The sequence below is a fragment of the Diorhabda carinulata genome, chromosome 4 (genome assembly GCF_026250575.1).
Source record: "Diorhabda carinulata isolate Delta chromosome 4, icDioCari1.1, whole genome shotgun sequence".
Lineage (NCBI taxonomy): Eukaryota > Metazoa > Arthropoda > Insecta > Coleoptera > Chrysomelidae > Diorhabda > Diorhabda carinulata.
The window spans coordinates 30,159,269-30,187,119 of NC_079463.1; the positions used below are offsets into that span (position 1 = coordinate 30,159,269).

The 27,851-nt window shown below is 33.7% G+C and overlaps 1 protein-coding gene and 1 long non-coding RNA gene across 2 annotated transcripts in view; one reads left to right on the forward strand and one right to left on the reverse strand.

Annotated features, from left to right (window-relative positions):
* LOC130893204 (cadherin-related tumor suppressor) overlaps positions 1-27,851 on the reverse strand; it is a 195,076-nt gene that overhangs the window by 16,344 nt on the left and 150,881 nt on the right. The window contains exons 2-5 of the mRNA XM_057799117.1: positions 17,611-17,919; positions 13,785-14,018; positions 1,593-1,794; positions 23-210 (exon numbers count right to left, since the gene is read on the reverse strand). Of these exons, the coding sequence (XP_057655100.1) occupies positions 23-210; positions 1,593-1,794; positions 13,785-14,018; positions 17,611-17,919 (933 nt within the window). The remainder of the gene's footprint in view (positions 1-22; positions 211-1,592; positions 1,795-13,784; positions 14,019-17,610; positions 17,920-27,851) is intronic.
* On the forward strand, positions 26,233-27,344 carry LOC130893227 (uncharacterized). The gene is made up of 2 exons (XR_009059168.1): positions 26,233-26,704; positions 26,767-27,344. It is a non-coding gene; the product is annotated as an uncharacterized LOC130893227 (long non-coding RNA).

Below are 27,851 nucleotides of genomic sequence, written 5' to 3' on the forward strand. Positions count from 1 at the left end.
GCTTGTGTATTTGTACACTTACTTGTACCGTAGATGACAATCTATTTTCTTGTATTAAAGCTTGATCAGTTGCGGTTACAACCAAGTTATAAGTCGCCTGCGTTTCACGATCTAATTGATTTTTGGTAACAATCGAACCGTTCTGTAGAATCCCGAAGTCTTCTTTTTCATTTCCAGATGTAATTGTATAGACAATTTCCTTATTTTTCGCTGAAACAATAAATATTGTTGGAAAAAATATGGGCAGACCCAGAACCTCTTCATGGTGTATAGCTACACATCATTGAGAAATCTGATATCAAGACAGTCTCTACGGAAACGGAAACACCTGCTTGGGGCAAACTAAATCTGCACAGATGTCTTTCCAATCAACTGCTCTAGTTAATCTGGCGCAAAAATCGATTGGTGACTGATTTTTCAACCCTACTTGGCCATCTAGGACAATATCCATGCTAAAGGTATCACGGAAGATTCGGAATGCCGCTGATACATGGAGAAAGAAAAAACTGCACACCACTAATACGCGCGAGGTGCAGATACTTGGAAAAACCTTATAGTTTGCCTAATGACGTTAGTTTTTCCAAAGGCATCAGTCTTTGGTAGTTTGAAGTCAATATCAAATTTTACATCGTGAAAAATATGTTAAATTTGAAAAAGATTTTAGATTGTTGACATATTCTGCAGGAAATGAGTGAAATAGAAAGAATAAAACTATAAGGAAAGAATGAAAATAAACATTTCTACAAAAGGAGAATGGAATAAAAAGTGTAACAGGAGCCGAGGTAATTTCAAAGTTGTACAGACTGAAAAATGGATGTAATATCATTCAAGTGGGAATTTACGAAAAATGACAGACTGTTAAGGAGAAGTGGTTAATGAAGCAGAAATCACAATTCACACAGACAACTTCAAAAATATCAAAATCAAAATGATACATCGTTAGGTCCTCTTAAAGAAAGGGAACTCAAAAAAAAACTATGGATGAAATGGTTAAAACATGATCAGTGGACGTTGTATGATTGGCACAAGACTGGGGGGAGACAATTATACAGAGTGTAACGGAGAAAAAGAAACGATTGAGCATCTACTCTTCCGGTGCCATGTTAAAAGAAAAACTACATCAAATACTAGGAGATGAAAGAGTAGATTGAATCGAAGAAATAGCAGAAATAGAAATAAAAAGTGAAAATCTTGCTTGGTGGTTGAAAATAATTAAGCTACAAAGGGAAAGAAGATGGTTAGATCGAGGTTACCTGTACCAATCTAAGATAATTCATTATATCAGTATAATTTTGTCATTATAATCACTTTTATTGTCACAACTGTGATGCTAAAGAATTATTTATTCAGAAAATTGAGAATACTAAAAAACATACACGCACCGAGAGAAAGAGCAGCGGGACCACATTTTTTAAATATCCAGATTCCTGTTTTTTAATAAAATGATTATGTAAGCAACTACTTGTTCATGTACAGTGGCATATTCTAATTAAATTAATAATAAAGTTTCGTAAAGTATTAAAATTAGTAATGGGAGAAAGTGGAAATTCAGTGGGCATTAGAAAGTAATAATTCAACATTTTAGTACTTACAAGAATCAGCATCTGTTGCGCTAACAGTAAGTATATTAGTGTCAACGGTAACGTTTTCAAAAACTTCGATGCTATACGACATCGGATCAAAAAGAGGAGCGTTATCGTTGAGATCCAACACATTGCAATATACTGTCAAAGTGCTGGATAAAGCAGGATGCCCGGCGTCTTGTGCTTGAACTACCAGTATGTAATGCTGAACCTGTAATGGTATTCAATTTATTAGGTTATATTAGATACATAGGTGGAGCTAAATATTTTTAGATACAAGGAAAACGATGTTTAAACTAATCATTTTTAACTTAGAAGCTTGAAGTAGGATGCTTTCGTACAATTGGTGAACTTATTTATCTATTTTAGTGCGGTGCTACTTTTTTGGGACAAGGGACTGATTTTATAGTGATTCATCCCTTGTAGCCCAAAAATATTCCATGGAAATTTAGGTAGGGTATGAAGATACGAGATAAAGTCATGTCATCTCTCAGTATTCTAACGAAAAATAAGAACTTGTGCTGAGAAGTTTACGTATATTTGTCATTTGAAATATCAGTCCAATTGAGGTCGAATTTGGATTTTCCAATATTCATTTTAAGGTCAATACGTGGATCTAAAAATATGTCTTAAGCCCGTTTTTCAAATTATTTTCCCGAAGGAGCAATCTAGACTCTGTGACTTCAATGAATCGGTAATTCTTGACCCGATGACGTCAAGTTCAAGTTCAGAAGGCACTTTAACTATATCAAAACAGATTTTGAGACGAAATATTTCAAAATATAACGGTGCTTTGTGCAGATAATGTTTCAAAGTAGTCAAAAGAAGGCCAATTTCCATTAAACAAATTGTCTGAGATTTCAGATACAGTCATAAAAATGTCTTTAGCATTACGAATATCAAGAAACCGCTGACCATCCTTTTTTTTTCTTCTTTATCCTTGCTTCTAATCCTTCACCGTTATATACTTGAAATTGTCAGTAGTTCAAATGTAACATACAGTTATTTTGAACAACTTGATAATAACCAATTATTGATTTTTGTTAAGAGATTCGTTTTTTAATTGTTAAATAATTTTAAGACCTTTTCGTGTGAACCATACTTTACATATAATCAAACATCAAAGTTAAGAATAAGTTAAATCATGGTAAGCATTATCAACTTCCCCAAGAAAGTTGATAATGCCCAAATGTCCTTCAATTAGAGCCTGTTAGTGTATAATGTAAAATAAGATAAAGGACTAAATTCTTCCAGCAATTTTTCCTGAGTCATGGATGCTCCTCGAGCAAGTAAAAGTTTCTGATTAGAGAATAAGCAAAAATCACACCTGCCCAAATCAGTTGAATAGAGTGGATATTCAACGATTTAATTTTCATATCACATTTCATGTTTCTGCCATGAATTATCAAGTTATATGTATCTACAGACTTTATTTTTCACTTTTTGCGTACATGTTGACGAATTCATATTTCTAGGGCAAATTGTATGTACGCCTATTTACTCTTGTGATGGGAGGGACTCAACTGGAGTCTTAGAGTACTAATTAAGATTATTTAAAAATGTAGTGTGGCCAGCTTTAACATTTATTCGAAATTAAGTATATTTAATAGTAAAACTTTTTTACTATTTTATTCCGCACATTGGTAATTTCTGTGCTAAACTAACAAGTTACTTCTCATCAAATCAAGTTTTTTTTGTACATAAATAATAATTAGAAGAAGAAAAAAACCACTCCGCTCCGTCTTTTATAGTTTTATTTATATAATAATCCACATATTTCATACCCACTTGACATTCGTCCTTTAGAACATAGCAAGATTATTCTGAAAAAGGTAATATCAAGAAAATAAACATAAATTCAAAAAGAACATTAACTCAATCGTTCGCGTTCCGTAATATTTATAGAATACAGATAGATTCGTTGACGAGTTTTTGTACGCATTGTCACCTACGGATAGGCAGTGTCAATATATTGAGAATCGTTTATTTCCACTGGTTTTTGTAATTATTTGAAAAAATCAGTATACGACAAATCATTTTAAATGCTTTTAAACGCGTTAAACAGGTTTTTAACCTTTTTAGAAAACCATACAGCTCCGCTTCGATCGCGCCATTTGCAAAATCGACCAGTTTTTTCTTTTATTAATTGCAGTTACACGTTATTCTTAATATCTAACCAGATAATCGATCGATTTACTTATGTTCCAACTTGATATTTCAACTAGTTTTTGATGTTTGCCCGCAGCATAAATGAATGGCGCGACAGATATTAAATTAAGGTCAACATACTTGCTTGGTTGATAACTTTATGTAAAATTAGAAGAGGCGAATTGCATACCTGATTAATGATTAATCTTTAAACTGGAATTCCGATGTATTTATACATGGTGTAACTCATAAGAAACGACACAGACCTATAGAGTCCAATATATGACGATTAGAGGAGTCCAAAATATGACTATTAACTTCCATACCAAGTTACGTCTCTGAGGAGAGTTATAGGCCTCAAAGTAGTGCACAAAACTCTTTAACTTTAAAATAGCAAATTTGGTACAATGTATGATACCACTTTTCTGAGGTGTTTCATTTCAAAACAAATTCACTGCAACATACACCATATGAAAATCTCGAAAAATTTAACTCGACCAAAATCCTGGGCTATTTTCCGATAGCGGGCAATAAATCCCCATTGGGCCAAAGGAGTACTAGCCGACCCAGAAAAAGGTAGAGCTACAACCTTGAGGTTGGGATAGGAGGCAAGGATGTCGAAGATAAAACAGGCGACTCGCCTAATACAAGGAAGAACAAGAAGAAGACGAATAGCTAATGCTCCATGGTTTATAAGCAACCACACATTACATGCAGACCTCGGTATTCCAACCATCAATAAAGTGATTCAAACATCAGCGATAAGAAACAAAAACCGCAACGAATCCACCAAAATCCACTAATATCCAAACTTTACACTGATCCAATGGAACAGAGAAGATTGAAAAGTTGCTGGCCAGAAGACCTCGTAGAATGATCTACGGAGACCGATCAGTGGATGACGCCCGCCCCAAGTCATTTAGCAAGAAACCATACTTACTCAGTATTTTTTTTTGAGTAGATTGTAAATTTGCAATAATATTAAAAAAAGTATATATTGTTAACTGGCTGATCCGGCAGACTTCGTACTACCTCAATCTATAAATAAATGTTTGCATAAAATAAAATTGAAAAATAAACAAAATGAATCCGTTTGTTATTAAAACATAAAAAAAACTCGGTATGTATGAAATTTTATTATTATTTTCGATTAATTACATACGATGTTGCTCAATTACAAAGTTTTCTTGAAACTTTGGGTATTTATAAGGTTTTAATTTGATATTGACAGACATACACAGTTATAATACAGCCTGTTTATCAATTTAAAACTTTCTGATAAACTAAATTTATTATTTTGTTTTGTGGCGCGTAAATAAATAAAGATGACGGTTTTCTGACGCCCGAACACGCGACGTATAATTGCGCGAAACAGGGAAACTCCAAGTTGATTTCGCAAACTCCCAACGACTGACCTTGCGATTTATTTATGGTTATCGCAAAGGCCCGACGTACCGGAAATTGTAAACGTTTAAAATCGAATGGTAAATCCGTTAGAATCATCGATCCTCTCCTTTGTATTTTCCCTTTATGATTGTTCCATCACCTTTTTCACAGCCAGTCCTGTTCTATTGCAATTTCAAGGCTAATTAATGATGACAACTGATCATACTTTTAACTGAAAATTGTGAGGTGGTAATCCAGGCAAATCCAGCGAATTTAATCAAAAACTCATTGAGATTGTTGACTGTTTCATAACGGTGTCGACTGATTTGAAGGAAACCAACTGACCCGGAAGGAAGTTCTGAATAGTCGTGTTGAGATCCTCGACATCTTTATTTTTCGCCGCCAATAGGCATTGCTCCTTCACCCAGCCAATTATGGTTATTGAACTGTTGCGCTATATCTGTGAAAACACGCTGAATAAGCTCCTCTTTTGAGCCTGTGATGCTACAGAAATCTGTGGTTAATGTGATGAATCCGATCGAGGTGTCCACTGCGACTGTAATCGTCACTTACAAGGATAAAAGGATGCATTCTTTGCCAGAGGTATAGATCGACATAGAGGATGGATAGATATTAGTTGGTTAGGAAAAACAAAATTGTTTTTTTTTTCATTTAATTCCGAACATTTTCATATGTATTCACCTTCCAAACCTTCTCTGGACTTCCACAAATAATTCAAGACCAAAATTAGCCAAATTGGTCCAGCAGATCATTTTTATATATAAAATATATAGATTATATCGGTTTTTTTGTAAACTATAATGCCTTCAATTTAAATATCGTTTTTATCGTTGTTTATTACCTATTTAAAATACAGTAGATATTTATGTTGATGAAACGTGAAAGAATATCACATTCAGTATCAATGTATACTGATTGGGCCGAAACTTGGAGCGAACGTGTTGTGAGTTGTTCAGAACCACCGCTAGTTACAAGAGTTTTGATGACAAAAACTAGAAAGTGTAGCTTGAAATGTCGTCCCTAAAATAAAAGCCGGTCCGGCCTGGTTGTCGTTTGTTGACGCATTAACGTTGATCTACTTTTTTCTAGAAAATACGATACGATAGGATATCAAAAAGAAGAAGACTTTTATAATAATATATAATAAAAATAATAATATTTGTTTTAGAAATATATAGAAAATAATGTCTTAAAGCCCCTGTAACTTTAAAGCTCGTGATTACTTATGACATTCCTTTTTGTAATATCTAGCAACCCGAATTTCTAAATTTCGAATGCAACTACCCAACTTTTTATACAATATTTTTTATGTTCTTTGGAATCACATTCAGTATTGTGATTTTGTTAAAAACAATGTCTCCCTTTGGAATTACTTACTACGAGGATAGTCCCAGAAGTACTTGGCCCAACAAAGAAAACACAAAAATTATGGAAAAACATAAATTTATTTCTCAACGTAATCTCTGTTTAGCCCCATAGCTTTTCCCAGTGATGTTCAATAAGATCGATACCCTCTCTTGGAACAGAGGGGGCTAAATCTGGCGAATAAGGTGTATGAAGTAGCAATTCAAAATTTAATTCTTTAGTTTTGGCCATTGCAATAACGGATATATGAGCTGGTACATTGTTTTAAAACAATACTTTCTGCAATGATTTCTTTCAAGAAAACTCAATTCGCCGCTTTCACGGAAACTGTTCCAAGAAACTGATGGTGAAATTAATTGTTCCTCTACATCTTTTTGGTATACTCTAAGAAGTTTCGGGGTTTTATTCAAAAGAATATACAAAAGGCAAGTTATCACGAAGGAAATAGAATGTTTATATCTTTGAGACTTGGTATGACATCCATGACACATCCAGTCAAAGATGAATTGATGGTACAGAAAAATTTTAGACGAAACTTTTGTTTAATAACTGTTCTACATGCGGGCTAAGAAGAAGAATGGATATCAGAATGTCTGTTTAGCAGCAAAGAATATTTCGGATTCCAACTGCGATAGAACCGTTTTCAAAGATTTTCCTAAAAAATTTTTGTTCAAATTCGTGTCCAGTTACAAAACTTTCGAGTTAATATTCACCTCGTATAATGAAATATCGAGGAAAGATATTTATTGGAGGGACTTTTATCATAATAATAAGTAGAAAGTACAGTTAATATTAATAATATTTGTAAATTAATTCCGGGTGTATTTTAAATAGTAAGACGGTCCAATTAGTTATAATAATGGCATATGGAATTACATTCGGCAATTTTTAAGACTTCTATACATCTACTCCCCGTGTGTGGTAAAGAATTCAATTGATATTCCACACAGGCGCTTTCGCGTTTTCGTACTCGATTAAACGACTCTCCAGTTCTTATTCTTTCTTATTTCTTAATTGTCACTTTTTCATTAACAAGAAAGACCGACCTCTTTATATAAGGATATTAGAAAATAGATTTCGCCTACGATTTATGTTCTCCTGCGTCTCCAAAAGTTATTTTTATGCGACCGGATGGAGACGTGACTGCACAAGACTTTTTTTTTGTAGAAATACCTTCTCTTTTTCAACTATTTTTATTTATTTCGATGCTTTTCTTCTGATTCTTCATCTATTATAGTCTAATTCTTTGTTCGAGAAAGTAATAAAACCCAGTTTTTATATTTTATTGTTACTACTGACATGAACCGTGAAGCCGGTCCTGTTCTATTATGCCAATAAAATATTCTAGATTATCGTTTGGTGAATGCGCCGGTTACTTCTACGGCGGCAATTCCTTTATTAGTAGAAATACCTTCTCCTTTTCAACTATTTTTAACTATTTCGATGCTTTTCTTCTGTTTCTGAATCTGTTAGTCTATTTCTATATGCGATAGAGTAATAAAACCCAATTTCCATATATTATTGACTACTGATATGGACCGTGAAGCAGGTCCTGTTCTATTTTGTCAACAGGATCTTCTAGAGTATATTTTGGTGAATGCGCCGGTTACTTCTACGGCGGCAATTCCTTTATTAGTAGAAATACCTTCTCTTTTTCAACTATTTTTACTATTTCGATGCCTTTTTTCTGTTTCTGAATCTGTTAGTTTATTTCTATATGCGATAGAGTAATAAAACCCAATTTCCATATATTATTGACTACTGATATGGACCGTGAAGCAGGTCCTGTTCTATTTTGTCAACAGAATCTTCTATATTATATTTTGGTGAATGCGCCGGTTACTTCTACGAAGGCAATTCCTTTATTAGTAGAAATACCTTCTCCTTTTCAACTATTTTTAACTATTTCGATGCCTTTCTTCTGTTTCTGAATCTGTTAGTCTATTTCTATATGCGATAGAGTAATAAAACCCAATTTCCATATATTATTGACTACTGATATGGACCGTGAAGCAGGTCCTGTTCTATTTTGTCAACAGAATCTTCTATATTATATTTTGGTGAATGCGCCGGTTACTTCTACGAAGGCAATTCCTTTATTAGTAGAAATACCTTCTCCTTTTCAACTATTTTTAACTATTTCGATGCCTTTTTTCTGTTTCTGAATCTGTTAGTTTATTTCTATATGCGATAGAGTAATAAAACCCAATTTCCATATATTATTGACTACTGATATGGACCGCGAAGCAGGTCCTGTTTTATTTTGTCAACAGAATCTTCTATATTATATTTTGGTGAATGCGCCGGTTATTTCTACGGCGGCAATTCCTTTATTAGTAGAAATACCTTCTCCTTTTCAACTATTTTTAACTATTTCGATGCCTTTCTTCTGTTTCTGTATCTGTTAGTCTATTTCTATGTGCGATAGAGTAATAAAACCCAATTTCTATATATTATTGTTACGAATTCGACTACTGATATTGACCGTGAAGCAGGTCCTGTTCTATTATGTCAATAGAATCTTCTAAATTATAGTTTGGTGAATGCGCCGGTTACTTCTACGGCGACATTTCCTTAATATTGTTTCTATAACATGTTTTTATGGAGACAATTTCTTGGAAGAAAGCCTTTGAATATAAATAAGCGATAGTTTAGCAGCCATAGTCAGTAAATAATTTTATGAGAATAGTAAAAAGTAAACCGAACGGTGAAATCAAATAACTCATATAAATTATTGCGTAGTTTAGTGAATAGTAAAGTGTGGATAATTTAGTGGAGATTTTAGTGTATATAGAGTTAGTGTATAAATCAATTACGTAAGTAAGATGCTGCGTGTATATAAATTCACCACGTTATTAATAAGAGTGAATAGATTTACGAATGTTTCTACCTGCTCACCATTCTAGTTTGTTCAAAGGTGTTCAAAATGAGAAAACTCGTTGTGAATGAACGACTCTTAACACACTCTATTATTATAAATTTATAATAAAAAATCGACGTCACTGGTTATATACCTCGCAGGACGCATATTTTATTGAAGATTATAAATTATATTTCATAGAATTTACACCTTTATTTTACAAAACAGGTCATTAAAGAGTCCGTAATATGTAAGTTTATTCCTATCATTAGACATTTGATTAGTGTTTGTAGTCGGCACATTCTTTACTTCTCTAGAAAATTTTAGTACGTACACATAAATATTTATCGTTAACTTTTAAACCTACCAGAATGTTTGTTGTACCATACTATGTTTTTTTTATTTAAAAGATATAACAAACTCGTTTATTTCGAGAAAGGAAAAAAAACTTGATGATGTATATCCATAGAATAATTGAATACATAAAATATTGAAGTGATGATCTTGAAAATGAAAAAGAGGAATTTAAATAATAATAAATTGGTGAATTTATAACCGAAAGTTAAATAGTTAATGTCGTAAAATAAAATTAATGTCATTAGTATTTCATTCATTCCGTTTGCTTTATCAACATAACCTACAAACGCGTGGTGTATACAAAAAATGTGAAGCATAATGAACAACCTGTCAAAACTGTCAAAATGAAGTGATGCTCCTTTCAATATGACCGCCGTGGGGTAAGCAAATGATTTTGCCGTTAGCTTCTGCTTGCTTTGTTAAGTTATTTTTAAATCTCATTATATTCAGGCCTTCTTAACAAATATTGTGGAAATGTGGATTTATTGGATATTTTTCGACTATGCAGATTTACGCTTACCGTAGGTGTGTGACAAATAGAGTCTAAAATTAAATTAATGAAAAAATCGATGGTTTACCCACGGCCGCTATTCTGACGTAGATCAGCTGATTTCTTAGGTTGCTCTATATTACAAATGAAGAGCGAATTGAATTCCTTACCTCTTCAAATTCTAGTTGAGAATAAAAGCGAATGATGCTGCAGAATATATCTGTAATACTTTGAATCAATATACCATCAGAGTTTAAAAAAATTTATTGAAAAGTTATTGGAAATATTTAAATGCTCTGCAACTCGCTAGAGTGGGTGAATTTAGTATCCAAGTTATAGTCTTGTAGCTTTTATTTATCTCAAATATGTTTCGAGTAATGGCCATACATCTCTTGCAAGTATAGGGGTATTTGTACGTTTACAAGTTGATTGGAACGTGCCTTCTGTCATTACAAGTGTACAGTATGCAGAATTGGTTACCAGATAACAATTCCACATGCGAGACACGTTCTAAGAGACGCTAATCCCATTGAGCATAAACCTCTAGGGCTAATAATGAATATATCGAACTTTTTTGGTACGATTTAAAATTATACTGATTCTTTCACATTGTATTATTTATCGTATACAGCTGGGCACTCTTTCAACTTTCCTCCCATACAAGATACTTCTCATTCCTACCTTCTAAAATAAAATCGCGTTATTGTCTGAAGAAACGAATAATTAATGACAGCTGGTACATTTTTCGTGAAAATCCTCACAAATAGTTACCGAAGTAACTTTCAAAGTACAATGGCGTCACAAAATGTCAACAAACTTTAGTTTAGTCCCGCTATATTTATATCTATAGACGGAAATTTTGAAACAATTTCTCCTCTAATCGATACAGAATTGTATAAAAGAATAAAGTTGTTATAATTTTGAAGACGATCAAGTTTGTTGATGATATTTCGCTTAAAATCGCCTCAAAATGACCTCGGTGTAACGACAAACGACATTCAATCTTAGGTGGTCTTGTTTATAAAGGAAAACATCCAGCGTCCATAAGTCAATTGATATTTTCAACGATTCGCCATAGTTTTGAGTACAATATAAGCACGAGTTGAAGTTGACAATGGTTTCGTCTTTTATTTTTTTTTCAATGTCAGCATACCAAGTTGTTCATGATATATTCTGTCTCGCAGAAGGCCACGGGAATAATACTATTTTTTAAATGAACAAAAATAATATTTCAATCAGTAGCGTAACGTTAATATTCACACTTTTGTTCCAATCGAATACTAATTCATTTTTGATTAATATTATATGGTAATATTCTTATTACAAATGATTTCAAATTAATTTGACGAAATATTGTCTAAAGGTACACGTACACTTCTGTGGAATGAAAAAGGATAGATACACTTTCATTTGCCTGCGTTCGAGTTCAGTTGAAGTAAAACTGTACTTAATGCCACATCAGTTAACTAAAATTTAGAAAGATCCTATTATTGTCAAATTGAAAGATAGTAGGACTGAAAGTGTTAATAATTATGGTACAATGAGAATTTTTTTGTAAATACTTAATACTTACCTGATAACTTAATGTTGGTAAACATGACAACAAATGTCAAGTAAATTTACACAGCTAAAAAATTGCAAGGTTCTGTCCCAAAACTTTGCTACTTTAATTAACAATAATTGATGATACGAGGGTGGGTGAAAAAATAACAAATTTAGAAAATCACTTAGTCACTATTGAAATTGATAGTGATGGATTCCCATAATATAAATTAGTTTTTGTTTGAGTGATGTTTTTTTTTGTAAAAATAGTGTTAACCATACGAATTTTACATTTTTTAATTGACACGAGGTAACTTCCTGTCAAATACAAACAAAATGATGAGTTTGTTCAGATTTTGACAGAAATCAAATGTCATATGCCTTTTGAAAGTCGAGGAGCGGGAAATATTATAGAAAATATTCATATATATATCAACAACTTTACAAAACGTATCTAATAAACTCTAAGTATGGTATTGGACATAAAAATGTGTAAACATATTTTTCAGTATAAAAAGTACATTCCTATTCAGTCGATTTCACATGCACGAAAGATACGTAATATACATAATACTTTGCATAATAAATTACGTCCAAACATAGAACTAGCAATTTTTTAAGCACAAAAAAAATTGTCAATTTTCGAGAATACATTCGAAACATATTTTTCATTGTTTTGATTTCCAAGCTATTAGCATTATTTCATTGAGGTTTTTGAGTCTTTTAATGAAATAGGCAGGACACCACTAGTTTAATGCCCTTTCTGGAGAATTCTTTACACTTCCCAACTGATATGGATATGAATCTTTTGGATTAACTTAGATTCCATTCAATTCTTTAGCTATCTGTTCAGTTTATTATTGAAGTGACACATCTTATAAGGCTCCAATAGAACTCTGGTCCAAAATATGGAGTCGTTGCCTCTTTTTTGACAATTTGGCAGTCTGCTTCCTTATTATTCTGTCATCCTATACCCTCTTGTGGCTTGGTAGCCATATTAATCTTACTATATTTTTGTTACCTAGTACTTTTAGAGTTTGTATGGACTCTCAGGCTAGCTTGGACATGCACTCAATAGCCTTCAGAGCCTTTTTTAAGCTTGTCAATCGAAGAGAATGTAAATGTACATTCTATCTTAATACACCTAAGCACGTTTGTTTATTGCTACGAACTCTACCTGCAAAATATTGAGTGAGTTTTCTAGTGATATAGAGAGCTCATTTTGGTCAAAAAATGTCTAATCCAGCTTTTTATACTATCTTCAAACCATCTGTATTCCAGAGAGATACATTTTGAGCTTGAGGATGATTTTTATTGACCCATGAATCCCAGGCTTCAATTTTTTCTGTTAGGATTAACCGCTAGGTCTTCACTATAAGATGAAGTTTTGCAGAATAAGCAAATATTCCAATATTATAATTTCATGAATCCCTGCTAATGTAACGGAATCCTTTTACTCGATTTTCACCTATTTCAAACAAATAATAGATTCAAATTTTGCATATTCGTCAAGGACTGATGACAGTACACAAATTTGAGAATTTGGTTCTTTTGCTTTTATTAGGATCATTAAGATTAAGATTTTCTTCGGGAAATGCTGTCTAAGGCCTCGTCTATCAATATACAGTCTCGTCTATCATCAGTTTCTTATTATTAATAATCATAAGTCGAGTAAATCTTATTTGGATGAATAGAGAATCAAAAACTTCTTTAAATACGTCATCATCAGATAGCCAGGCTCTCCTTAATCTTTGCCACTGTGCAGGGCCCCCATCAACTGTCGTCTAACTGGGAATTATCCTCTTAATATCGTTAGACATCTCCACTCACTAATTCTTTTGGCCTCATAGTTTACTCATGGACTACTCATTAAGGTTTACTTAACACTTCTATACTAGTTAACTTGTGTATGACTGCGCGCGTATTAGAGACATCTATGTTTCAGTTTCAGTACTGTTTATTTCGGGCTAAACTGTAATGTTATGTTATATCTGTGACGAAAATTAATTTAATAAATAAAACAATGCTTTACCTCTTCGTAATCCAATTTTGAAGTTAAAGTGAAAACTCCAGATTGAGGATTTAGAGAAAATACGTCGTTGGCCCAATCGCTAATAACGGAATACGTCAACTGGGCATTTATTCCTAAATCTGGATCTGTTGCTTTAATCTGACCCACTCTGGAGCCTCTAGGAGCATTTTCTGGTATGTCGAATGAGTAAGCGCTTTCCAGAAAAACAGGTGGATTGTCGTTCGTGTCTGTAACCTGAAAGAAAAAAAACTTTTTATATATACATATAAAGTGATGAAAATTCGTATTATAATTGGGGACTTGTATATTAGTTGCCTATGCATATCAAACTGAATTTTGCGTTAATTAAGACCCCCTTTGCATTATTACAAAATTTATTGATGATTTTGTTTTATAAACTACAATAATTCTGGTCCTAAGCTAATTACTGCTCGAGATATCAATCTCCTATCTCCTAGCAACAAATCTAGAAATATCTTGAGTCTGTTAACATCATCAGCGACCCTCAATTCCATAAACATAGATCAATCTGGTACCTTCTAGTCTATGTCAATAACGTTTTGCCTGAAACTATAGAGAAATTTGGGAACCCAGAGCAATCGCATTGAACATATCGAAGGCTTTTGACAATCTTTCAAATATGGAATACGATGTGGAGGACAGGCAAACAGACTGTGATGCACTTTAGTGGAAGTTATTTAGAATGAGGTACCAAAAGCAGTCATCTTCCAACTTCTTATATCGATGCTTAGAAGTAAATAGGTAGAGTTCAGTTAGAAAAATGCATTTGTATTTAATATAATAACAAAAAAATGTTTCTTTTTGCCAATCCTAGTAGTGTATGAGAGACAGAGACATCTGGAAACCGCCATCAAAACAGCTACTACCTACGGAGACAATGTCAATAATTATTTTCTAGAAACCTACTCTTAATCGAAAATCTAATCGCGACGACATCATAAGTCAATAGATCGTTAATTAAAAGCGCAAGAAGAACAAAGAGAGATTGATAAGATATTTTGAAGAAATGCGGAACTTGTTTTGGACACCACTCAACCCGCAAATACGAACGAGGCGTAGACCGACTATTATAACAGAAATTCTGCTATTAGTACGGTTGTTATATCGAATAATACCTAACCTATATCTCCTTATTTATGTTATAGTTTATATTTTCTATATAGATGTCGGTAGAACTGCATTATTTGTCGTTTTATGTTTATATAATAAACCATTTTCTTTTCACACTTGTATAAAGTTGCGTGGTGGTGTGCCATACATTTCGTTGCACCTCAAAGTATATAATTATTTAGTTGATATACCTAGTACTCAGCAGCAAAAAACCGGACACTCAAATTTGGTTTTATAACTTTGTTAAATATATATTTATAAAAACTTTATTAGGTTTTCCGCCAAGTTATATCGTTCTATTAGCGGATATTTCTCCCTCTGCTCTGTTGGAGGGCTCTAACCCTGTCAGACATCGATAAAATTGAATATTTGACTTACTCCGTAGACATAGCATCCCATTCTTCACGAAGAGCTGATTTAAGTCAATAGGAGGAAGAGGATGATGTTTAACATGCCTAAATTATCTCACGATTTCTCTATGGGATCCATATGAGAAGATCGGGTAGGTCAGTACAGAGCTGTGATTCCCACTTGCTTCAAATACTCGATGACAATCCTGGTGGTATGTGGACGGGCATTATCCTTCATTCAAATGAATTGATCACCAAAAAATGGGATCACGGCCACTAGTAAAACTATTTTAATGTATCTCCGAGCAGTCAGAGCCTTATTTTCAAAGTAAATCATTCGGGCGTGGAAATTAATGTCACTTGAAACCATAATTGAACTTCTTACGAAAGATCGTGATTCACAGAGAGTACATTGGACAAATTATTCCCCTGATCGTCCCAACGACGTCCGAAACTTGTGTGTTCATGTCGCCGTGATCAGGATGTAAGCATAGCTTAAACTCAGACTGACGTTGTTGATAAAATAGCCATGTTTATGATGCGATAGAAACCGCCTCAATTTTATGCGAAAATAAATTATTATGAAAATAACTATTCATCGAATTGTATATTATTGAATTGACAAAACTGTCATTACTTGACCATATTAAATTATACGAGTATTGCTACTTAATTATTGAGATATGACAACACCGATGAGAGTATGTCAAATGTGACATTGACTTTGACATTTTTAATGGTGAACGTACTCAAATCGTTTTATTATACGAGTGCATACGGCATACCGTGAGATTGAGGCATACTTTGACAAAAACTCGTGTCGATTGGTGCAATAAATGCTGAAAAAAATCAATCGCGGTCTTTCAAGACAATCCAACAAAAATTGTTCGCACGCGAAGCACTTCGAAGCAAATGGACGTCTGTTTTTTGGGAATGACTTGACATGTCGCCACCGTTTTATTAGAGCAACGTAGAATGGTCAATTCTAAATGGTACACCATTATTTGTTTTCCAGAAGTATTCGAAAAGGGAAACCAAGACGGATCATTCTCTACCACGACGATACGAGCTTCCGTAGATCTGTTCAAATAGAAACAGTTAAAAATTCAAATTGATGGGCCATCCGCCGTACAGTCCTTGTGATTTCACTTATTACCGCAGATTAATAATAAATTGCGAGGTAAAAGTTTTTCTACACCAGAAGATGCTGTCGATGCGTTCAAATCACATGTTTTGGGGGTACCCCAATCGAAATGGAATTGATTCAAACGCATGTAAATGTATATTGATCTTAATAGAGAATCTTTTGAAAACCAATAAAGCCTTATCCAATTATAGCAACCCTCGTATGATATTTGCATATAGAGTAATCAAAGAATGTGAAAAAATTTGTAGCAGGATCTAAATACAACAAAATAAAAACCATTAGTTAACTGAATCATATTAATTTTACACATTCTGTAGAAGATTTGGGTTCATTATTTTGTCGAGATCATGCAATGTTTTTTTCCTAAATAATTGTTTTTATTATTCACTCTAATTTGTCGATAACCCATTTCCTCAATTATCACGTTTTTATGCTTCAAAATAAAAAGTTGTGAGAAGGATTTGAAGAAGGATATATAATAAATATTTTAAACTTTCACGTCCGACATACCTCTACGAATTAAAATATACATTTGAGAAATTGTTATAAACTAATTATATAAATCGGAAAATAAGCTTCCTCCAATTTATTAGAATAAATTCAATAGTTACTTTAAATACATATTTACAACGTTTAAAAATCTTTAACTAGTTAATTTTTCAGTAACCACCTGCACTAAAATAACCAAGTGCAGTTTATCATAGAGATGCAGATCTAGCAGATTTCAGGCTAACAACCATAAGAGCATTGAACTGTAATTGTCGATGCTACTATTCGATTATGCTCAATAGTAAGATGAAAACGAAAAATTTTCAACTTACGTCGAACTAGATATTTATTATGAAGATTAATTTTCAATACCTGTGTTAAGAATGATAAAAAAACTGTCACGTTACCATTAATAAACTATACTGAATATATTTATGTAATAAAATAAGCAATAGAGAATTAAATAACTTGGAGAAAGCACGAAAATGAAATTGAAATGATTGGAATGGTAGATTTGAGAAAACTAGTGGGTGATTAGTAATGAATCAAAAAATGATGACTAGGCAAAGATTAGTTACAAAAAATAGGACAAAATAAAGCGGCAACAAAGCCCCCAAAAAGCATAAAAATAAGACAAGAAGAATATTTTCATCTTTACGTAAATGTGTAATCGATTGTGGTTGAAAATTTTCATATAATAAGTACATACCTCAACGTTCACGATGGTATCAGTAAATTGGTTACCGTCACTGCATCTCACCATCAGTTTATACATCTGCTTAGTTTCTCTGTCAAGGGAATCGATCAATCGTAAAACACCGCTAGATTTGTCCAAGGAAAATTTACCATCATCGCCAGTTAGAAGATTGTATTCCAATACTCCGATAGTATCTGGATCTTCAGCTTTTATTGTCGCTATCGGTTGACCAGGGCTGAGATCCTCCGATACGGAAAAGTGCAAAGGAATGTGCTTGAACGACGGCGGACTGTCATTTTTGTCCATTACAGTCACTTTCACCTGAAACAAAAAGATTATAAGTAGTATCTCATTTGTTATAACCAACGCAATAAATATTCAATTTGAATGTATTAAATGTCCATGTTTGAATTGTTAAATATTATGTTTTGAGTTCGAAGGTGTACAAAAATTGATTACAAAAGTTATTGTTGCAGTTTTTGTATGTACCATGAGTTTTAACACTCTCAAAAGTTCAAGAAACTATGTAGTACCAGATGGCATAGAGGATTGATCATATCGCAACACCTCTACTGGCATTTGCAAAATACTTGGTCTGAAGAGTTGAAGCTGGCAAAGGTAGACAAGGGTCAAACTATGTTAGATAACTACATAATGATATATAGTGGCGTACCAAAGAAAACAAGAACCAAGGAAGAGGTCGCCATATTAGTTCAGAAAAGATTAACTACCCAGATTGAAGAGTGCAAATACGTATCAGAGAGAATTGTTGCAAACAGAATGAGATTAGGAGAAGAGTTAGTCAATATCATACGAAAATAAGCGCCAGAAAATAATAGAGAAGAAAGCATCAGAGAGAGATTTTTCGAAGACCTACAGACAACAATAAATGATATGCCGTCAAACGGGTGCACGATTATTTTGAGTGACTTCAATGCTCGAATTGGAAATGACATCATCCCAGGAATAAAACAACGATTCAACGAAGATGTCAGGAACGAAAATGGGAATCTTCTAATAGATCGATGCAATACAAATGAATTACGCATAAATAATTCATTTTTCCCACCAGTACAAATATACCTTTGTAAACAGAAGATAGATCCATGATCGATTATATACTAACTAATAGAGAAATACACCCGTCCAAAATCTTGGATGTAAGAGCAGTAACTTCGGCAGAAGTAGGGAGTGACCACAAATTAATCATGGAAAAAATAAGAATGGTAAAATCAATATACAATAAGAACAAACCATCACAATACATCACATAAATACGAGTTGATAGCCATGATTCAACAAAGTACCTATGTGAAAGAAGACTTAAGGAAGCAATCTAGAGCACGGATGATGATGAAATAGAGAAAAGCTGGCTAAAATAAAAACTAACATTCTAAAAGCTGCAAAGGAATATCTCGGTGAGAAAACAGTGGACAAAATGAAAGAAAAATGTAAAGAAAAGAAAAAAGCGTACCTGGAACATATGACACACAAAACACCACCCTCATATGAGAACTATAAGAGGATTCTTAAAGAGACGCATAGGCTCGTCAGAATGACTAAAAATAACCACTGGTAACGCTTCTCAAAAGATCTAGAACAGGAGTTCTACGGATTACAAAAGGAAATGTGGAGATTTATAAGAGGACAGAGGCAAGAAATGAAAGAGATAGTAGAAGTAAAACGTATAGGAATAAAAACCTGGATAGACTACCTAAAAATATTGTTCTCACAAAATCAACTCACAACAGAAGAACCGGAAACTCCAGAAATCACAACTGATGAAGATACCAGAATGAATACAAAGGAAGTGGAGGAACTCAGAGAAAACTAAAAAACCGAAAGGCTACGGGCAGTGATGGAATAGCAAATGAACTAACTTTTGCAATGACCGAGCAGTTGGCACTGTCCATTAACAAAATATTAAAATACAAAAAAGTACCTGAAGAATGGAAAACAAGTATATTAATTCACCTGTGACAGAAAAGAACGGGAAAACTATAGAGGAATCAATCTTTTAAACTCTACTCTAAAAATGACAACATTTTAACAAACTAATAAATCAAAGAATATCTTTTGAGGACGAACAACAAGGTTTTAGAAGTGGGAGATCATGTACAGACGCAGTATTTGTAACTAGACAGATCATAGAGAAAGCTCTAGAATATAATCGACGTTCATTTGCTCAATTGACTTGACAAAAGCCTTTGGCAGAGTTAGATTAAAAGACGTGGTTCACCTTTTATACAATAGGCAAATATCGTTAGACATCATCAAAACAAACGAAGACATATATAAGGACAACAAAATACAGGCTAGAATGGACGGACAACTTACAGAGGAAATAAACATAGGCACGGGTATAAGGCAGGGAGATACCTTAAGCCCCCCACTTTTTAATCTCATAATGGATGGAATAATAAAGGCAATAAAAAGGAGGAGAGGTTATAAGATGGGAAATAGAGAAATAAAAATTCTCTGCTATGCAGTTGATGCTATCCTCATAGCAGAAAGTGAAGAAAACCTACAAGGATTGGTCCACAAGTTTAACATAGTAGCAAAGGAGCTGAACATGGTAATTTCATCCCAAAAAATAAAAGCAAAGAACCGATTAGATGTAAGATAGAAATTGAGGTACCAGAATTGAACAGATTATGGAAACTAACTATCACACTATCAAGCTATGAAGATGCTGAATCAGAAGTAAAAAACAAATACAGAAAGCCAATAGAGCAGCAGGATGCCTCAATAATACAATATGGAGAAACAAACATATTAGAACCAAGAACCAATAATGACATTCACGGCAGAAACGCGGCCGGACACGTCCAAAACGCAAAGAATGCTGGAAACAGCTGAGATGGGAAAACTGAGGAGAATCACGGGGAACAACACTGAGAGATCGAGCATAGCGACTACATTAGAACAATATGTAATGTGGAATGATTAACGAGTGGTTATTGAACAGAAAAAAAAGAACGGAACAACCATATAAGTAGAATGACAGATGATAGGATAGTGAAGATTGCAAAAATGGAGCGATAATATAATTTGAAAACACAACAAAAGAAAGAAACAGGCAGAATTGCCTATAGAAAAGATAAAAGAAGAAGAATATAAGAGGGTTGTGTATAACGGATCTACTTGTCTCTTGTCTTTCCCTATGTTGATGGTCAGCGAACTTTAGTGTGCAGAAGAAACTGATCAGTACGTTATTGAGGAGGGCTGCTCTCCAATTGTGTGGAATTTCCACAAATTCGCTATTAGAAGTGCTTTAAACAATGACAATGGTGTATTTGTTTTGTCAGCTTGTAATATTTATCTATAAGAAGATAATGTAGCAACCGCGGATGAAGTTTTGAGCGATAACTTTCATATTACTTAAAGCTATTAAAAATCTACTTATTAGAATATTTTATCTATTTAAATCTTACAGTTTGGTTCGCACTTTTGACTACGCCCATATTATGTATTACATGGAATAACAATCATGCAGTACTTAATAAGATATGTCATTCCAATGATTAAAAGGTTCTCGCGAATAGTCGAAATTCCATAGTGTCTTCTGTTCTTCATACGGCAAATCGTTCTTCGAAATTGAACCGTTCTTGACTATTTTCAGCAAAAAAAATTTGATCAAAAATGCTACGGACATAATGAGCCGCAAATATTTCGATTCGTTTTTTTTGTGCGTCGATAATTTTTGAAATACTCAAAACCTTTCTACTGAAAAAATGCTTGTTAATTGTTGAGGTACAGAAGTCACGTTTAATTATATGTGGTATTAACCGTTAACTGCATGAATTTTGGAAAATTTAGGGTAGCTGATCTGACCCTATATAAACAGGGAAAATTGTTTAAAAAATTCTGATTACATTTTTGTTATAATTAAAATAAAAAAAAATTTATCAAATGTGATACATTATGCTTCGAGGGCAAATAAATATGGGACTGAAGCTCAACAAAGTACTAATCAAAATTTGTTTATGTTTCAAATAACACTGCGAAATAATCTCTTAGTTTTCACGATGGAACTCAAGAAACAGTTCAGTCTACATTTCCTGCAGATGACATTTTTCAATGCTTTACAGCTACCAGATTCGCATCTATTTCTTTTTTCTTCAAATTGTGGCCAATGCTCAAATCCATCAGTTGGTCTGGGCAAGGATGGGAAAACTTTTTTCTTCGCGTGCCAATTTTTGTTAACGAAATATATAGCGGGCCAAGTTGTAGCATTACATTATTTACTAAAATAAAAGTATTACTTTAATTTTTCTGAAACACTATTATATTAAAAAGTAACATTTTCAATTGCAATTAATCGAACTCAAGTTAGCTGCGAAGTAGAAGGTGACATATGGAACTGTTTTTGTTTCTGCATTACTTCATCATAAGTCGGTTCCATTTATGACGCTGAATTGTTAACAATGGAAAAAGGAGGTCATCCGAAAGCCTATTACGAAGACAATTTTTTCTTAGTTTCATTATTGAAAACGCTTGTCCGCGCAAATAGCTTGTACCAAACATAGACATTATTTTCTGGGCGTGGGCAACTATATTTGGGTATTGTGTCCTAGATAAGAACTTATAAAACTCCAATTTGCTGGTGTTCAGAAATAGTTGCTGGTCGCGGGCCGGATTTCAACGCTTTGCGGGCCGGAGATGGCCCGCGGGCCGTACTTTCCCCATCCCTGGTCTAGGGGGAGTAGAATTTCATATTATCTTCTAATACATGTTGTCTCAGCCATACAACACAATGAAATTCTTACACAAGCTAACAGATGTCACTAGTATTATAAATGCTATGTATCATATTCGATACGCAATGCAGTTAAAGTTTAAATTGTATTCTTTAAGTAACGATGACTTCGAAAATAACTCAATTATAAATTTTTTCAAAATACAAGTAAAACAATCATGGTACTTTTGACTTTTGACTTTTGAGAAGTATTGAGAAGCGATGGATGGAAAATTCGGTGAACTAGAACAAGAGGTTACGCTAGAAGAAGCATGGAAGTTATTCAAAGAAATAACGCATGGAGACGTAGAGGAAATTCGGGGGAGAATGACGATAAAAGAAAGGACCACAAAACCAGATTGAGGATAGAAGAAATAAGGAAAGTGGTTAAGCGGAAAAAGGCAACGTGGAAGAATTATAATGATAATAGGAGCGAAGAAAGTAAGAAGGCATAAAAAACCATAAGAAACAAAGTTAAGATCGAATTTAAAGTTAGCACGGAAGACATATTAGAGACATGAAATGTATTTTTGAAAGAAAATTCAGCCGCAGAGGTAAAAACTTGACAAGAGAAGAAGAATTCGAAGATGAAGAACAGAGGAAGTGGAAGAAGCGATAGGAAAAATCAAAACAGGGGGGGGGGGAAGACAAGAAACGATACATAAGATTAATGGAGTAGCAAAGAATCGGAAAGAGTGGAAACAATGGATGAGAGGACTAAAACTAAAATCCCAATACTGACATTGAAAGATAGGCATAAAGAGTTTCAGAGAAGAAGAAGAAGAAGAATGTTCTTCATTCACACGTTTTTTTATGTTTTTTTCTACTGAAATTTTTTTATATTTTTATTTTAATCAATGTACCACAGGTGTTATCAAATATTTAAAAACGACTGTATGACATAGAAAAGTTGAAAAACTGTACCACTCCTTTTTCCTTTACCAGATAGAAAATTGATTGATGGTAAATCCGAGTAAGGATTTAAAATTAATAATCTTTGTTTGGGTATTAAATCGTAAATTTTTATGAAACAGCCGGTCCTGATCTCTAAGACATTCTCCTTTGGATGTTTATGAGTCTCGTCCGTTTGGATGAAAACTTTTTCCGACGATTTTGAAATATTTGCAGTAGCCGATGACGTCGTTTAGCGGCAGAAATGAGTCCGACGAACGGAATGCATCTCAACTAACAGACGAAACGTTCGCGGTGGCTTCTTCCTCTTCGAGAAAATCAGAGAGATGACGGAGAGGGCATAATCGAGTTCGTTTATCGTTCGATTTCAGAATTAATTAAAAACGACATGTGATTTACGTTGAAATGCTCGTATTTTTTCAAATAGTGAGAAATTGCTCTAGTTCCCAAAAAACGTCCAGAATATTACCAAAATTTTGAAAAACTGCTCTAATTTTCTAAAAGGTATCATCTTGACTAACGAAAAGCGTTCGGGGCGGCCAAAAAATGCGACAACCATCGATAGCACCGAATAGTACTGGACGACCGTCGGATTGAGGTTAGAGAGATGGAAGAGGCCATTAACATGTGAACAGAACGCATATGTCAAATACCCAATGAAGAATTATGTTTGCGCAAGCTATCAGCGCTTTGGATGCCGGATCAACTTAATTTGGACCAAATGTATAAACATTTTTCAAGTTTTATAAACATGAATTAAGCAAATTAAATCACCGTTATGCTCCAGAAACAAAAAACTCAAGAAGTGGATTGCAAAGGTCATACCAGCTCCTAGTCGTTATGATCCTGAAACAAAAAACTCGAGAAATTGATTGCAAAGGTCATACCAGCTCCGAGTCGAAGACGATTTTTGGAATAGTCATGGGATTGTGTTCATCGACTATCAAAAAATAATTTTTTGTTAAGTGAAAGGGAAAAATTGAAAAAACGCATTCGAAGAAAAAAAAAGTGCTTTCCCAATATACCTTCTCATACATGGGTGACCTCCTATCCTATTCTCACGAAGTGCACTTCGAAGTGGTTAGGTTCCCAAAAACAGACATTTTTACTCAAGAAACGTGTGAACTTTTGCTAAAGAGATAGTAATTGTTGCAGAGTAAATTATAGATATTATATACGAGGTGTGGCTATTAAATAATGAGACTAGAGCTGCTATAGAAAAAGTACGTCAGCTGTTTAGCCTGATATCTATTCTTTCGAATGCGATGTCTACCGTGTCTGTAGACAAACCAGTATAGTCGTGGCCTTCGTGTATGTAGGGGCTGTTTTTTTGTTTTGCCATGAAAATACAGCAACGGATTGTTATGAAATTTCACATGAAACTTAGAAAAACTACAACTGAAACTTGTGTATGGCAAAAAATATTTCTCGCGTCCACGTGCTTTCGAATGGTTTGAGCGCTTTAAAGATGGTTGAGAAGCTGTTGAAGATGAATCACGTCCGGGTCGGATGATAGATATCGTAAAAGTCGGTAATTTTGTTAGATTTGACCGTTGGATAAGTCAGAGTGTAAGTAAGGATATATGCGGCAAAGTGTTTACAAAACTGGTACCTCATTCCACACTGCCCGCTGAGAGGTTTCTAGCATATATAACATACCAGTGTTAGACCACCCTGCTTATTTGCCAAATCTCTTTCCTGAGGTCAAATCTGCATTAAAAGAAACGAGCTTTCGGTCTGTTAAAGCTGTGAAAGATAAAGCGGCGCGCATTCTGAAGGAAATAATTCCTGTACTGTTCTGAACCAATGAATTGTATGAATGAATTTTACATTGTTATTGTTAAATACATTTTGAAAGCCAATAACTTCGGTTTCAGTCAAAATTCATTGTAAAGAAACCCAAATAAATTAAATTATTAAATGTAAATGCAAATTCAGGACTTCTTAAAGCTCAAATTGTATTTAATAAAGCCTTAACTTCGAGCTTTTTCTTTTTTATAAAGAGGTGATTAAGAACTGCTACTTTTTCATGGTTCCTAGATTTAAAATTTCACTTGCATCAGAGAGATTTTCATTAGATTTCATGTTGCATACTTAAACGTCTACAAAATAAAAATGGTTATGAGAAAAATGTTTTTGTTAATTTGAAAACTTTACAGACAATCTCTGGTAATATTATTTGACAGACTCATTCAACTATGATATAAATAAATTAGTTTAATAGTTAAATTTTAGTAGTTGGAAAAATCGTCATACGGTCCTGTTTCGAACCTTGTTTGTTATTTCTCTTCACTTTGGTCGGTTCCTTTTGCAATTCTGTTTTTGGATTAATTCACAGAGAATACTAATGAGGGCCGAGAGTATTAACTAAGAGTGTACGCTTGTTTTCGTCACTTTGTAACCCATCGCGAAACGCTGTTGCCGAATTTATTCATTAAGCGTTCATTAAACAACGCTACTTGAACAAATTTAATTAATTGTTGAAAGTTTTAGACTATTTAGTGAATAGACAAACAAGGTTTCAATTTTGAGAAACAGGATACAGAATCTCTACAAAGAATCTGTTTATTTTCATACAAAAAGGCACAATGATGTAACTGTAGTTCCACTTATGACCACCGTGGGGAACGTGCGTCGAAATCTTAGGTGTTGTTCAATGAAACAACGCCATATAAAAGACTTTTTCTACACCCATGTCTGTAAACGTTAAAAATCGCACTGTCAACATTCCTTGTAAATGACATTTGACAATGACATGCACGTAATGAGATACACGTGCGTTTTGAGAAGAAAACTTGAACTTCTTGGTTTAATTAAATTACAATCAAATTTTTATTTACGTGAGACTTTATTTGGTCTATTCGCACAAATTTAGTTAATAAAAAAACTTTTAGCATTAGCGAAATATATTTAGGATTGAAAGAGATATGCCCCTAAATGTAGGCAGCACATTATGTCATGACATCATAAATGTCATGTCATTTATATTGTCAATTTCTTGTACAAAATCTGATTGTATCCGAACTTTTTTCAACTTTATTTACGAATATGTTTGGTAGTTGTGAAAATGATGAAATTATGGGAACTCCAGCGGAGATTTTAGAAAAAGTTCGAGCTGCCACACATAATTTGTTATCGCTGTTACCATAGAAAGGTAACGAAATTACCCATCAAAAATTTATGGATTGGGACACAAGCATAACGTTTCGGAGAATGTTTTACTGGCGTATTTTAAAGAAATATCAAAAACTATGAAGCGATCTTCTCTATGGGCCATTTATTCGATGCTAAGAACTACACTAAACATTAATAATAACATTAACATGGCAAATTATCCAAAACTAATCGCCCTACTGAAGCGGAAATCGGATGGTTTTAGAAGTTAAAAATCTTTCTACAGAACAAATTAATAAGTTTCTGAAAGTTGCCCCAGACGATAAACATTTATTGTCAAAGGTAAGCAATTAAAATGTATAATTATCATTACATAAAAATGAGTTTTTGTTTTTTGTTTTCAGGTTATCCTCATTATTGTATTAAGCGGGGCTTGCCGGTGACAAGAACTTGAAAATATAAAATTCATGACACTGGAAAATCCTTGATAATTGATATTCCATATTCTAAAATTAAAATGAGCCATTCATTGGTAGTACCAGAAACGTTTTATATTAAATACATGAATTTGTGTCCTACTGAAATGGAAAATGGAAAATGCATAAAACAGGTTGTGGGGGTAAATACAATCGGTAATATACCACGTAAAATTGCTGAATATCTTGAGCTGTCGGAACCAAAGCAATATACTGGCCATTGTTTCAGGAGATGCTCAGCCACTATGTTAGTTGATCCAGGAGGTGATATGCTATCATTAAAACGACTTGGTAGCTGGCAATCTTCTACAGTAGCGGAAGGCTATGTGAATCAATCTCTTAAAAATATCGGAGGCAGTTACCAATTATCAATCTTCGTCTTCTGATGTACCGAGCAGTACTACAATTATAAATAACCGTTCATCGCCATTAAATAATAAGCCACAATCGATTTACAATAATTGTTCAATTGTTATTAACAACTATTATAATAAAATTTAAATAATTGCGATGTTTTTTATTTAATGGAAGAAAATGATTGGGTGTAGAAAATGTATAGTACGTTACACGATTTGTAACTCTTGTTACGTAATATACTATTCCGAAGTTCTTTTTCTTTTTATGACAGTGACAGAATTAATTATTGCTTGATTGGCTTTATTAGAATCAGGAATACCACAATCACAGCAGATACAACAGATTTCCCCCCTCTAATATGGATGTTGAACGAAATATCTCCTTTGGATATAGTCTCTGAGGTAGCTTGGACTTTTTTACAGTGAATTTACATCCCTTTCGACACGGTCTCTCAAGGCAAAAGGTCACACTCCTTCAGACATTTCAGCTTTGCACCTGCAAACGCCAAAAAGTTGCAGTCGAGCTGTTTGTTTCGGAGGTCAGCAACCAACTCAGCAATGTTTTGCTTTTCGGTCTAATAAGCTGACAAAAAGTGAGACAACAACATTCAGCTTCGACGAAAGTTTTTTTCTGTAATTTTCAACCCAGTTTGCATA